Source organism: Somniosus microcephalus, chromosome 2, assembly GCF_052327205.1.
Source record: "Somniosus microcephalus isolate GS21.2 chromosome 2, FLI_Smic_1.0, whole genome shotgun sequence".
Taxonomy (NCBI): Eukaryota; Metazoa; Chordata; class Chondrichthyes; order Squaliformes; family Somniosidae; genus Somniosus; species Somniosus microcephalus.
This window is the reverse complement of record NC_140988.1, coordinates 159,139,548-159,154,847: the sequence shown is the minus strand read 5'-3', so window position 1 is coordinate 159,154,847 and position 15,300 is coordinate 159,139,548. Positions and strand designations below refer to the sequence as shown.

Sequence of the window (15,300 nt, the reverse complement as noted above, 5' to 3'; positions counted from 1 at the left end):
TGGGATGGAATCATCCGCCTGCGGTACTATTGACCACAGCCCCAATTCCCCTGTCAACATTTGTCCCACACCTTACCTTCCCTCTGTTACTGACCATCACAGCATCCTCTTGGCCACAATGCTGAAATAAAAGCCACCACAAAGCAAACCTTCCAATCCAACTTTATACATCTATCCATCCAATATGACATCAGGAAATCAACTCATCACCCTTATGCATTCCCTTAGTGACTGTCACTGCGTGTGCCTTTGCCTGTCCTACTAATGTCACGCAGTGCTACCCCAGTGGTTGCAGCATGGCTGGTGGAAGGCTGCTGACTTTCAGTGGGGGACACTGCAGATGGCCTTGCAGGACGTCCTCAAGGAGTTGGTGAAATAGAGTAACGGTGTTTCTTCTTCTTCACTCTCCTTTCCCTCTTGTTCAACCACTGGCTGGGCAGGCTGGATTTCTTGGGTGTGTGAAATGAGGGAAACACAAGGCTAGGGTTGTGTTGAGGGGAGTGGGGCAAAGCAAGAGATGCAAGCTTGCACCATGTGCAGCTTGTAAATCAGAAGATATGATGGGGGCGGGGGGAGGGGGTCGTGATTGAGCAGTGTGTGAGGCTAGTGGTACAATTGGTAGGAGACTAGTCTAGGCAAAGTCACATGCAAAGCACTCACTAAGGGAATGCACAAGTGTCATTATTTGATTTTTTAATGTAATATTAGATGGATAGATGTATAAAGTTGGATTGGAAAGTTTGCTTTGTGGTGGCTTTTATTTCAGCATTGTGGCCAAGAGGACGCTGTGATGGTCAGTAACAGAGGGAAGGTAAGGTGTGGGACAAATGTTGAAAGGGGAATTGGGGCTGTGGTCACTGATACCAAAGGATCATTTGCTCCCAGATATCCCGGCCAGAAAGGAGCTGTCTGGCTTGCCTCCTTCTTTCTGCGTCCTCCTCTTGTGCTTTTCCTCTTCTGCTTCTGATTCTTCCTCCTCCCCATCCCTCCGCGAGCAGCTTGTCCCCTATGTTGCCTCTGCTCCATCTCCCTCTCATGCTTCAGCCCAAGGCACTGCAACTACAGCCCCAGGACTGGGAGCAAGTGGTCTTCTCAGCCACCCTTCCTTAAGTGCCAAAGCCTTTCAAGTGTCCAGCAGCACGCCCTGCAAACTTTAACAACTTTTTAAATATATTACACCAAGCCACTACTCAAATAAAATGTAAAGAAACCAGTCCACAAGCAAAAATCTAAACTTACCTGAAAGTTGTGTGTGTCCCTTTAAGAAGCGCTGGCAGCAGCTCCGTTGTACTGCTGCGCACACGTTCTGCCATGCATGCATTATTAAGAGCAGCGACATCCAAAATGCCAGATTGTGCGTCAATTCAGCTGTTGCATGCCAATTGATGTCACGATCGGGATCATTTAAATATGGTAAACGAGCGCAGGCAACGGCAGCGCCGCCGACCTGCCCAAAATGGCGGCCACAGCTTTCTGCGCCGGAAGCGGGCGGCCGCCATTTTTTCTTTCAAACCGGCCTTAACGTCCGGCGCAAACAGCTCCAATTTCCCGGGTGTTATCTTTTGCAAGAGTAGGTACCAAAGGAATAAAGTTGAAACCACTGCTCCTTGCCAAATTAGTTATAGAACTGCCATAGATTCATTAGATAACTGAATCAGCATTTCAGATGTTAACACTGTAATGTGGAAATTGTTGAATATTGTGACAATTATTAGAACAATTGCATTTAGATGCTGAACCCCTACATTGGTAATCTCAGAGGTAATAAAATTGTTTTTACTTGCAATGACTGCATATACTTCGGTTGAATAAAGTATTTGGCAGGAATGCCCGTCTCTGCAATTGCTTCTTCCTGTCTTTCCGCATACTAGTCATAGCCTCTTTTTTTGGTTAAAATAGGGCCCAGATGGATTGCCGATGCCAGGATGTTGGCAGAAGGTAAGAAATGCCTAATTTAAAAAATTTATTTTAATGGAGATAAGCACTTATAATATATATAAGATAGTGATACGTTAACCACAGATAATGCATTGCAAACATATCCTTGTAATGTCCCTTTTAGATGTCATATTGGGGAAGATTTCACTGTTCACTATTATGGTGAAAATTGTAGATATATGAGGGTCAATTTTATTGCCTGGCAATAACGGGACTGTAAGTGCCTCAAAAAGGGGTCGATAGCCTCACCGCTCCGTTAACACTGCCGAACAGACCGGCGACATTTTGAACGAGGCCTACCACTGTGCGGCTGAAGTATCTGCCTGAAGCAGGCAGTAGGCATCTTTCCCATGCAAATCAGGGATCTAATGACATAGTTAGGACCCCAATTGCAACTCTAAGGGACACGTGGACAAATCTTGCGACAAACATACAGCCCATGGGCACTCGCATCCCAATCCGGAAATGGCCAGAAAAAAAATGTAATTGCATTTTTTGTGGAGCCGGAAGGAGCATTAATCTGTGTCTCACCAATCTGTGGCAAAATGTTTTAGCATCCCAACGTGCTGTACTACCACCTCGCCTTTTCTTATAAGCACTCTTGATAACATTATGCATTGAGACTTTGCGGTTAGATAACATCCCAAAACTACCAGAAGAGGGCATAGAACTGTTAGTGAAGATCGGGAAATTCCTTGAGCTCCTTCCACTCTGCCGGCATTACTTTGCTGGAAGTGTAACAGATCAAAGTGTGACGGAAACCCTGTTTACACAAGCATACGGGGTTTCTGCCGCACTTCCGGCAAAGTAACGCCAGCGGACCGGGAGCAGCTCCCAGGAATTTCCCGACCAAAGTGTTAATATAGTTACTTAAACTTAAGGTAGAGAAATCACCAGGACCCACCAGTCTATTCTGAGGGAAACTAGGGTGGATCTTACTGTCATTTTCCAAATTTCTTCAAAACAGAAAACTGCAAATGCGACTCCCCTTTTCTGCAAAGGAGACAGGAATAAGTCAAGAAATTCTAGGCCAGTTAGTGTTACTTCAGTAATTCATTGTCACAGTTTTTTAGGGTTTCTATGCAAGATGGTCCAGCGTCACTAGTAACTCCCGCAATTGAACTCCAAGGGTTAGGTTACGAGGAGAGATTACACAAACTAGGGTTGTATTCCCTAGAATTTAAAAGGTTAAGGGGCGATCTGATCGAAGTTATTAAGGGGAACAGATAGGGTAGATAGAGAGAAACTATTTCCACTGGTTGGGGATTCTAGGACTAGGGGACATAGTCTAAAAATTAGAGCCAGACCTTTCAGAAGTGAAATTAGGAAACACTTCTACACATAAGGGGTGGTTGAACTTTGGAACTCTCTACCACAAACGGCAATTGATGCTAGATTAACTGTTAATTTTAAATCGGAGATTGATAGCATTTTATTAACCAATGGTATTAAGGGATATGGGCCAAAGGCGGGTATATGGAGTTAGGCCACAGATCAGCCATGATCTCATTGAATGGCAGAACAGGCTCGAGGGGCTTGTGTCTTCATTAAGATGGAGAGTGAAATAGTTGACTCAGAGACTAGGGTCCTGAATTTAAATATGGAAACTATGATGGTATGAGGCGCGAGTTGGCTAGGATGGATTGGGGAACGTTACTTAAAGGGTTGACGGTGGATAGGCAATGGCAAACATTTAAAGATCGCATGGATGAACTACAGAATTTGTTCATCCCTGTTTGGAATAAAAATAAAACAAAAAAGGTGACTCAACCGTGGCTAACAAGGGAAATTAGGGATAGCATAAGATCCAAGGAGAGGACATATAAATTGGCCAGAAAAAGCAGCAAACCTGAGGATTGGGAGCAGTTTAGGATTCAACAAAGGAGGACAAAGGGATTAATTAAGAGGGGAAAATAGAGTATGAGAGTAAGCTTGCAGGGAACATAAAAACTGACTGTTAAAGCTTCTATAGATATGTGAAGAGAAAAAGATTGGTGAAGTCAAGCATAGGTCCCTTGCAGTCAGGATCAGGGGAATTTATAATGGGGAACAAAGAAATGGCAGACCAATTAAATGCATACTTTGGTTCTGTCATCAAAAAGGAGGACACAAATAACCTCCCAGAGATGTTGGGGAACATAGGGTCTAATGAGAGGGAGGAACTGAATGAAATCAGTATTTGTACGGAAAAGGTGTTAGGGAAATTGATGGGATTCAAGGCCGATAAATCCCCAGGGCCTGATAATCTACATCCTAGGGTACTTAAGGAAGTGGCGCTAGAAATAGTAGATGCATTGCTGATCATCTTCCAAAATTCTATAGACTCTGGAACAGTTCCCATGGATTGGAGGGTAGCTAATGTAACCCCACTATTTAAAAAAGGTGGTAGACAGAAAACAGGGAATTATAGACCGGTAAGCCTGACATCGGTAGTGGGGAAAATGCTAGAGTCCATTATAAAAGATGTTATAGCAGAGCACTTGGAAAACAGTGACAGGATCGGACAAAGTCAATATGGATTTACAAAAGGTAAATCATGCTTGACTAACCTACTGGAATTTTTTGAGGATGTAACTGGTAGGATAAGGGAAAACCAGTGGATGTGGTGTATTTGGACTTTCAGAAGGCTTTCGATAAGGTCCCGCATAAGAGATTAGTGTGTAAAGTTAAAGCACGTGGGATTGGGGGTAAAGTACTGACTTGGATAGAGAACTGGTTGGCAGACAGGAAGCAAAGAGTTGGAATAAACGGGTCTTTTTCCGAGTGGCAGGCAGTGACTAGTTGGGTACCGCAGGGATCGGTGCTAGGTCCCCAGCTATTCACTATATATATTAATGATCTAGATGAGGGAACTAGATGTAATATTGCCAAGTTTGCAGATGACACAAAGCTGGGTGGGCATGTGTGCTGTGAGGAGAATGCCGAGAAACTCCAGTATGATTTGGACAGGTTGGGTAATTGGGCAGATGCATGGCAGATGCCGTATAATGTGGATAAATGCGAGGTTATCCACTTTGGTGGCAAAAACAGGAAGGCAGATTATTATCTGAACAGCAATAGATTGGGAGAAGGGGAAGTGTAACGAGACCTGGGTGTCCTTGTGCACCAGTCGTTGAAGGTAAGCATGCAGGTGCAGCAGGTGGTTAAGAAGGCAAATGGTATGTTGGCCTTCATAGCGAGAGGATTCGAGTACAGGAACAAGGGCCTGCAGTTGTACAGGGCCTTGGTGAGACCACACCTTGAGTATTGTGTGCAGTTTTGGTCGCCTTATCTGAGGAAGGATGTTCTTGCCATGGAGGGAGTGCAGCGAAGATTCACCAGACTGATACCTGGGATGGCAGGAATGACGTATGAGGAGAGATTGGGTCGATTGGGCTTATATTCGCTGGAGTTTAGAAGAATGAGAGGGGATCTCATTGAAACATAAAATTCTAACAGGACTAGACAGACTTGATGCAGGAAGGACGTTCCCGATGGCGGGTGAGTCCAGAACCAGGGGTCACAGTCTAAGGATAAGGGGTAAGCCATTTAGGACAGAGATGAGGAGGAATTTCTTCACCCAGAGAGTGGTGAACCTGTGGAATTGTCTACCACAGAAGGCAGTTGAGGCCAATTCATTAAATATATTCAAGAAGGAGTTGGATATATTTCTTAAGGCTTAAGGGATCAAGGGATATGGGGACAAAGCAGGGACAGGGTACTGAATTTGGATGATCAGCCATGATCTCATTAAATGGCGGAGCAAGCTCGAGGGCCCGAATGGCCTACTCCTGCTCCTATCTTCTATGTTTCTATGGCCTACTCCTGCTCCTATGGACATCACATCCCCTACGATCCAGAGCAGATATATTCTGCCCAGCATCTAGTTAAATGAGCCAGGATCGTTACAGAGAACCCTTACTCTCTACACCAGCCACTGAAATATGACACGTGCTTCCACATGAATCTTTCTACAAGGCAGAGTGAAATAGCACACTACCCCAAGATGAAGCACAGACTTAGCACCAGTAGCTGGTTTATTATGTAAAATACATCAATGAACAGTATACAATTTTCATAGTGAGGACATATGTATGTATGGCAAACTGCTCCACTAATGTCACCCTGCAGAGGGAAGGAACTACAACAACAACAAAAACAGCAACTTGTATTTATATAGCGCCTTTAACGTAGTAAAACATCCCATAGCTTCACAGGAGTGTTATAAGACAAAAATTGACACCCAGCCAAAGAAGAAGTTGTTAGGAGATGTGACTAAAATCTTGGTCAAAGTGAAGGTTTTAAGGAGCATCCTAAAGGAGGAGAGAAAAGTGCAGAGGCGGAGTGATTTAGGGAGGGACTTCCAGAGCTTCGGGCATAGACAGCTGAAGGCACGGCCCCCAATGGTGCGGTGAAAGGAGTGTGGGGGATGCTCAAGAAGCCAGAATTGGAGGATTGTAGGGCTCTTGGAGGGTTGTAGGGCTGGAGGAGGTTACAGCGATAGGGAGGGGCGAAGCCATCGAGGAATTTGAACAAGAGGATGAGAATTTTAAAATCGAGGCACCTAAAATAGGGTCACCTACTATATAATTTTTCTCTAAATGCAAAGCGCTCAAGTTCGAAGCAGCTCTGTCTAATTGCTGGCAGAATGTGATCCCCATAAAGTGGCAGCCATGTTTGTATGGCGTGTGACTGTAATCTGAAGCTTGAGTGACTGGTTGGCAAGCAAGTGAAGTAGCTGCTCAGTTATTAAGCCACCTTATTGCTGGTTTTACTTGGAACCCTTTTTGTTTACTGTTCTCAAAATATGTGTTGGTCAACAGGATTGGATCATTTGTTATTACTAATCTTCTAGAGCGTGTTTTACTTAATGCTTGTGTGTCTTTGTGCTTTTTTTGCAGTGATGAGTCTAACACGAAAGCATGAAGTTTGTATATAATGCTCCATATTTTGTATTTATATAGTTGTAACTGTTTAAAAAAAAGTCAAGAAAATGTTCACACATAGCTGCTGCTTCTTCTTTATAGTAAGAAGTTACATATCGTACATTGACTGATAGAACAGTTCAGTCAGAGACTCATAGTGTTAAAAAGAAACAATGTAGGAATGTTGTTCGCAGGAGCTCCCTGTGAGCTCTGTCTCAGTTTGTGTACTTTGCATGGACAAGTGCCGTTGATACATATCTGGACCAAGTTCTGTCATGTAATTGTGGCCAAATAGACTAAAGCAGATGAATACTGTGGAATGTTGTTGGCTGCTGCCATTGCAAATAACTGACCATTGCTTGCAACCTCCACCTAAAGTTCCGTCACTGATTTTCTGCCGTCATATCTGTTCTAAGGAGAAGTGCATGAAGTGTTTGACCAGTGCTAGATGTGTGACCACTTCACAGTTTCAAACACTAACGTCTTGTGCAAGCAGACCTGTGGCCTAGGCCTCTGAACTTTATTTTCTTTCCTCATCTAAAGGGAGGAAACCCCTGGCTCATTGCTAGAAAGAAATAAAAGAAATGCAGAGGAAAAGGGGTTTTGAATTTGCATAAAAAAGCAGCCTAAGCTTCTGTTGTTCAACATCTTGTTTTGTGGGTCAAGTAACCACGGCAACATAAGTATTTTTTTGTTTTGTGCGAGCCGACTCCAGTGGATGGCAAAGTGATGGAGTTCACAATTCAGTGCTGTAAGGGCCAGTCCCTGGTTAACGCATAGCCAGTGAGGACTGACTGTTTTCATTGTATGGCTACGGCATGGAATGTGTTTCATTCAGAGGATTTGGAAGAACAAGATGGTTTTGAGGATTCCACACGGGAGCAAGGAACTCTTCCCCACAGTGCGGAGAGGTGTCAATCCTGAATGAGGCGAAAAGGAAAGTGCCTTTGACTGAGATTGGGCACTGGCACCCAAACATCGTTCAACCCAAATGGGAATTGTAAACCGGCTCCAAAGGATAATTTAGAGTTGAATTTGAATGAGAGGATTTAGTATTATACGTCTAAGGCATCTTATAAAACACTTTGCTGCTGTTACCGAACAGTGGAGAGATGCTGAAGGTATCGTGCATGACAATTAGGAAGACTCCAGCGTGGAAGAGCACGGGTGTTTGGATTTGTATTGATAGCTCTCTGAAGCCTATGATTCAGAAGCTTTCATTTAATGCATCAACGCACAAAAGCCTTTTGTGCCTCAACTACTCGCTGTGGATTCACTACTTTATACATTCGTCTTTCATAATGTAAATGCAAATGCCCAGTATTATATATAAAAAAGTATAAACATTTTCCATTTGAGGCATTTTATGATAATCTGTTGTCAGCTATTAATTATTATAGTGTGTTCTATATTTTACCGTCTTTTGCAGTCAGTTGCTGTGGACATAACGTTTTTTCTGATTCGAGACGGATCTTCCTGCAGTTTCTTTTACTGAGTCCCCCTTGCACTGACTCTGCAACTGCAGGCAGTTTTATTTTTATGGAATCTGTTTTTTTTTTCAAGCAACAGCACCTACTGATTAACGCTTGATATCCACCCCCTACTGCGTTTAGAGTCGGTATCCTTTTGCTGGTGCTAACATAAACAGCATCTCACATGGTTGTCAGTGGGCTGGATTTGTATCAGACAATCTGGGTTTTTGAGCAGTCTGGAAGTTTCTAAAATGGAACCCAGACACCAAAAGTCTTGTTTTTTTTTAAAAAAAAGAAGCCCATTTTTTCTCATCGCTTCTGCATCTTATGAGGATAGAAATTCCAGAGTTTATATTTAATTCCTTGTGTGTTATTCTTACACAGGCGTTAATCCAGTTAATTATAACCCATTTAAACATGGCGCATAGGAACATAGTAAGAGCGTATTAACCATTTGTACGAAAACGTCATGGATCTGAATTTGTACTCTATAATGCAGAAGGATTTCATCATTAGTAAAGAAAGCATCAGAACTCCATGTCCTCCCCTTTATTCTATCCCCTGTTCAATTTTGGACTCGACAAAAGATGGCAGCACTACATGTTAATACCAACTAGACACATCATCTCCTGGAGAAATAGGATAATTTATTTTGAAAAGCTTCCTTAGAAATCTAACAAGGCTGCACAAGGTTGAATTTAGCGAGCTCATTTCTAAACTCATATTCATTATAATTTTTTTTACATTCATTCCCCTTTAATTCAAGACAACCTTTGGAAGCATTAACCTAGAATTACATCATGTACAAGTTAAAATATTTTTTCAGTAATCAGTTTATAAATTGTTACTGCAGAGTCAATAGTTAACTAATTATAATATAATAAAAAGTGAGTATGTAAATTAAGTCGAAGGTTATCAATAATGTGTTACATTTCAGCCATCATTTCATATGCACAACACCAGTGGATCACTGTAGCTGTGGTTCCAGCCAGTAATGCATGGTTTGTGGATTATGTTTAGATGGCACCATTGCAGACATAATGAGACCCTAATGTCACCATTAGACACTGCAACTATAATGCTCCATCACCAATTATAGCTATAACTGAAATGGGCATAGATTCTACCACTTTTATTTGAGAGATGCTTCTTTCAGAATCCTACAGCACAGGCGCTGTATAAATAGAATGCACCACAAGAGACTGATTTCTATAAGATATACCACTCAGGTAGCACTCAGTGGTGTACCCTGATGTCAAGTGCTAAATGAAAAACACATGATCACTCCCTAATGAATGTTATCAATGTATTGCTCCTATCGCCCTCTCTTCCTCCCCTGTCCTTGCTAAAGAGGGACACTTTGTCTTGATCCTAGGTCTATTTTTTTTTAATAGACTGTTGAATAATGTGTCAATTGAATAGTTTTTATGTTTACTCCAACAAAAGGATAGAGGCCTCTCAGCCTACTACATTGTAGCATCTACTTTGCTTTCCTGTGATGTAGGCAAAAAATAAGGCAACTGTACATTTTTAATGCTAAGACCAAGTCCTTATATAGTTGCCAACATCACAATGCTGCTTTAGTTGCGTATGGTTCATCTTTTGATATACGCTCAGCATAAATTATGTATTTTTTTTATATATAAAATGTCAGTTACATTTTATTTTCTAACTTTAACCATTCCGCATGTTCCTAAGTGTTTTGTTGTAAAATGCACAGTTACGACAGTGGTTCATCAAACCAGCATTTTTTAAGTGTCAAATGAAGGGAATATTTTATGCAAGCTTTCTTGTTTTAAAATATATATATATATATTTGGTTGTTGTTGCCCTGTTCAAAGCCTCAAATGCACGATTGAACTGCAATTAATGAACGTTATTACGTTTTTCAGGTTTTCCTGAATTAAATGCACATCACACTGCTCAGTAGCTGAGCTTTTCAAACTACTTAGCTCAGAAAAAAAATCGCTTGAAGTATTTCTAGTGCAAGTTTTTTGTTTTGTTTTTATTTAAATTCTAGTGAATGGAATAATTTTGCTGCCTGTGTACTCACTGCAGAATGGTGTGAATTTACCTGAACAGTTGCCTTTCACTAGTGATGGCCGAGTTGTTCCAGCGTGTTTTTGGAACGTCCCCCTCGGTTACAATAGCGTTTGGCACAACAGTAGACTTAAAGATCCAACGAGAAGCCCTGACCTCTAGGTCTTGTCCTTGCACAATAATGTATGCAATTCTCTTTTGATGTGCCAACAAGTATTACATTATTTACTCCAGCAAGGCAGGATCATAAAAATTTTAAACCCCTGAGGGCAAAAGAAAATCATGCATAGTTTGCTGGTTAATGGGATTTAGAGGAATCCATCTTCTATTCTTTTATCCTTGCTTTTTGCTTCTCTGATTTCTATTGAGCATCCCCCAATTTGAGAATTTTACCTGTGCCTGATTTAAAGCAGTAAAACTATCCCATCCTTTTCTCTGAAGATGTTACTTTGTACTCTGAGAAGTGCCATTATTGATGTCATTCTGTCTGCCATTTGATTTGGTACAATTTTAGGCTAAAGTATCAACTTTATTGATTCAAAAATAAAGTAAGCCCACTCACCTCAGTTTTTATGGTAGTAACTCCTGTTAAACAATGAAATTATTGTTATTGCCCTAATGGTCAGGTTGTATGTATTTACTGCTGAGTGTGCCATCAAAGCAAAGGCATAGTACTGGAAAGAGCCATTGGGGTGGCATTAATATGACAGATCCAAATTCAGAACACTCCCCTAAAGATCTGCACGGGGTACAGTGAGGTCACGCCCCCACACACTTCCTGCTCCTTTCTGCTTACTGACAAATTATTCATTTTATTGAATCTGTGCTTACAATTATTGGAAATAATTATGTTTATGGAAACTCTACACTAACATTAAATGATAAAAAATATTAATTGTAACAAGTTTCCTAATAATTTAATAATTTTCACAGCACCTGTAAAGTTTCCCATTGCACTGTGGGCTTCCATCCCCCTCAGTATCATGGAAGTGCTCTTACTGCACACCCGAATACGCAAATGTCCAAATTTATGGTACTGTTATTCCAATGGGATTTCTGATACTCAGATAACCACATAGTCAACAGCAACCTTTTGTAGCTTTATCAGTTTTACGCCATCATTAGACAATGTTTCCATCAGGATGGTTTCATCTGAAAATGTGCAGAATATAGGAGCGATTTCCCTCTGCCCTGTGCCTGGGGAATTAGCACTTTCCAGGTGCAGAGCAAAGGAAAAAGGCCAGAGACCCATTACAGCAGGTCTACACTCCCATTATGTTGCTTCAATATTTCTTAGGGCTTCCCCACAAGCTTAAACTGGGCCTGCGCTTGTAGTAAGCACAGGTCCAGCGTAACTAGTATCAGGAGGGAGCATTCTTAGCCTCCCACCTAATTTTCCTGCAATTCTGCTCATTGGGCACTCTGAATACTTGGTGCTATGGCCTGCTCTCATACCCCTGCTGACCAGAGCATCTGTGGAGGTGCTTGGGGTAGGCTGATGGCAATGCAGGTGGGTTGGAAAATCCCAGCATATTTAGAGTCATCGGGGTCTTCCGGCATCTGACCTCTATCAGCATCTGACCTCTATCAGCATCTGACCTCTATCAACAGCCTGGATCTCAATGGACCCAGAATGCAACTGCAGGTCTGACAGCCATGCAACTGCACTCAGGTTTTCTCCCACATTTCTTGGCACCTCTGCCCAACCAAGGGGCAGGCCTGGGCCTGGAGCTCCCCCAGACAATCTGCATGACCCAGAGGAGGCAAAGCGTGTGCGGCTGCCTCCTCACAGAGACAGCAAACCTTGGGTGTACTGTGCCTGTTGGGCACCCACTGGGTAGCCAGAGAAGAAATTCTTTACCCTCATATGAATTATATTAACAACACTAGAGTTCAGCAAACCTTGTGGAAACAGGAAAGAGATTTGCTACTGAAAGTTACACTGTGCACAGAAGCAGCTCTCCTGCCCAGCTTCATTTCATTATTAATTTTTGGGACGGAGCACATAGACTGAGAATCATTTCCTGTACTTTCTTATGTTCCTAATAATGTGTTCAAACTGGAAATGGGTACTTAAGACAGCCCTGTAATCCAAGAATGAAACACATTCCCATAATGCAAAGTGATGTAACAGTATTAAACAATCTATTCAGGTGCAAATAGTTTAAGAATACAAAAAATGTCTATATTGAGAAAAGGCCATTCAGCCACCGAATCACAATCTCTTAACTGTCCCATCACAGTATCCAACTGCATTTTGAACGTCCCTGATGTCGTTTTCCTCTACCACACTGTAAGGTAGACTATTCCAAGTACATATCACTCTTTAAGTAAAGTAGTCCTTCCTAATACCTAGTTTAAATTTATTTTCAACTAATTTAAATTTTTTGCCTACCGTCCTACTTTCTTGCATGCCTTTGAAGTAACAATTTTAGATTCACCTTATCCATACCATTTAATCTTTTATCCTTCAATGAAAGCTTCCTTCTTATTCACTTTCTTTCCAGACTGTTAGGTGCAGTCTTTGTAATCTTTCCTGATGCCTCATCCCCTTTATATTCGGGATCAATCTTGCTACTTTCTCCATACACCTCCCAATGCATGGCGTGGCGACCAGCAGTAAACACCGTACTCCAACTTGAACGTAAAGATCTAGCATATCCTCCTGTAGACTTGCACTCTACTGACCCACCATTCTGTTGCCTTTTTTAATTGTTTTGTCACATTGTCTACATGAAAGTGAACAGTCTACTAGCACTCCTAGGTTCCTTTCTAAATCTCCCTTCAATTACATTCATTGTATACTTACGATACATACTTTTTAATCAATGTGCACTAACTTATTTTCCTCTGTCCTCTCCAAAAAAAAAAGTGAAAGGTGCCAAGTCTACCAAAGGAGCTAATAAGAGTAATGTAACCTTCCCCAGTCCAGTGCAAACCAGGAACAAATGTGATGGCCGTTTCCTATTGCTTGTACTATGCCTTTGCAGGAAAGCAATCTTTTTGCTCTAGTAGTGAAAGCATGTTATTCAAAAATATGCTTTGCTATAGTTGAATGTTATTTTGGTGGAATATTTAACATGAATGTTGTTTTAAAAGTTTTTTGGTATATATAATACTGGCGTGACTTCTTTTTTTATTTTCTCTGCAATTAATTTTTTCACAGTTAATATACTTTGAAAGGCAGGTCTTGTCACCATCTTTTGAATGTAACAGGAAATACTGTCAGTTTTTAATTTCAAACAATGTTACACTGCTCTTTGCTGCTTTGACTGAGGCGGAACAGAGTTGTTGTGTATTTGAATGCAGCAGAAGCAGAGACATAAAAACGGTTCCAGTTGTATCTTTTTGATCATTTCAAAAGCAAAAATAAACTTAACACCTTGCTCTCTTTGTGGGTTGATTCTGATGGCATGATGAGGATTTGTATTATTAATTTGATTTTTATTCATTTTTATATTATTTGTTTGAACGTTTTATATATTTTTTTCCATTTTACTTCAGTTGTGTTTTGTATATTTCCAAAATTTTGTTTTAATGTTAAGAAGTTGACCTTCAGATCTATTTTTACAAGATGCTGTTTTTTTAGCATATTTTAATATTATCATGCTAAACTGTGTGCGAGACTGTTCAATAATAGATATCCCAGCCATCTTTGCATTTCTTTACTGGTCTCTCTGTGGATTTTTTCTTTGTACAACTTTCTGTAACTCACTGAAGAACGTATGATCTGTTATTGATTACCTGTTGGCTGCTGCTGAGTAATTCAACCTTGCTGCATCAATTACAGATGCAGGAACTGCAAGTGATTAACTTTTTGAGGACTGTGTGGTAAAATTGTGTACAGTTCTTTATATTGTAAGTGGCACAGTGTTGTTCCCCCAGCGAGGAGTTATTTTTGGTCGGGCTAAATTACTGGAGCAGCCTGCTCTAATTCACTAAAGCACAGCAGCGACAGGGCCAGTATCGGCTGCATGGCAGGCGTGCACCACAGCGGATGCTATCTGCTGAAGCCCAACACTTTCCAGTGCCATTTTTGTGTTTTTATTCTCTTCATTCAAATAGGAATAAAAACTAATACGTTTGGTGGCACTCGTAAACAAGCCTGTTGGAGCACTGGCGGTTCACTCCACCTGCCGAGTTCCTGATCTTATCCGCCTTCACTATGGGAAAGCTCCAACCAGGGCTCGATACCTCCTCAAAGCAAGGCTGCTGTCGTACCTTCTACTCTCCAGGGAACAAGGTCACTTACCATCTTGGCTCTAAACAGTGCAAGGTAGAGGGAGACCAGAGAAGGGAAAAAAGCAGCTCACACAACAACAAAAAAAGAGGATTCATATCCGGTCCAATTGTGTGCCAAAATACTTTGCCATGACAACACCGCTCTCATCTTGTACTATTCCTGTCTGTTCAGAGAATCCTACGAAGAAGGCAGGATCATTATATGATCGATTTATATAAATGTTATCATAGCTGCGATATAACAGGAAATGTGGAAAGAATTTAACTCTCATTAAAGCACATTCTACCATTTTGTTCAAAGGAGAAATATTTATCATCATTAACAGCAGTCAAAACGTTAACAGTTTTTTTCAATTGTGAACCACACCAGTATTTTGGTCTTTTTATGGTATTGCCAGAATAAAAAAGAATTCTTGGTGTACCAAATTATTTGTTTTATTAAGTCATTTATTTTGACTTTCAGGCATAAGCACCATTGCGCCTATAAGGAACAGAAGTAAGTTAATGCTGCACTAATTTAAAAATTAGAATATTAACTTAATGAGGATGTGGAGCATTTTACAACACTGTGTTCATGGGACTTGCAGCTCCTAGATATCATTGAAAGCATCCATAAGCGCGGTAACTGTTTTCACCATGACTGAGCAGCAGTGCCAAAGGAGGCTCAGGCTATCGCGCCAGGTCGTTGCAGATATTTGCACATT

The 15,300-nt window shown here is 41.2% G+C and overlaps 1 protein-coding gene across 1 annotated transcript in view; it reads left to right on the top strand.

Moving 5' to 3' along the window:
- The window catches only part of col25a1 (collagen type XXV alpha 1 chain), a 256,959-nt gene extending 243,214 nt beyond the window's left edge, over window positions 1-13,745 (top strand). The window contains exons 32-33 of the mRNA XM_085965125.1: window positions 1,900-1,938; window positions 7,386-13,745. Of these exons, the coding sequence (XP_085821251.1) occupies window positions 1,900-1,938; window positions 7,386-7,421 (75 nt within the window). The 3' untranslated portion in view covers window positions 7,422-13,745. The remainder of the gene's footprint in view (window positions 1-1,899; window positions 1,939-7,385) is intronic.
- The last annotated feature ends 1,555 nt before the right edge of the window (window positions 13,746-15,300 follow it).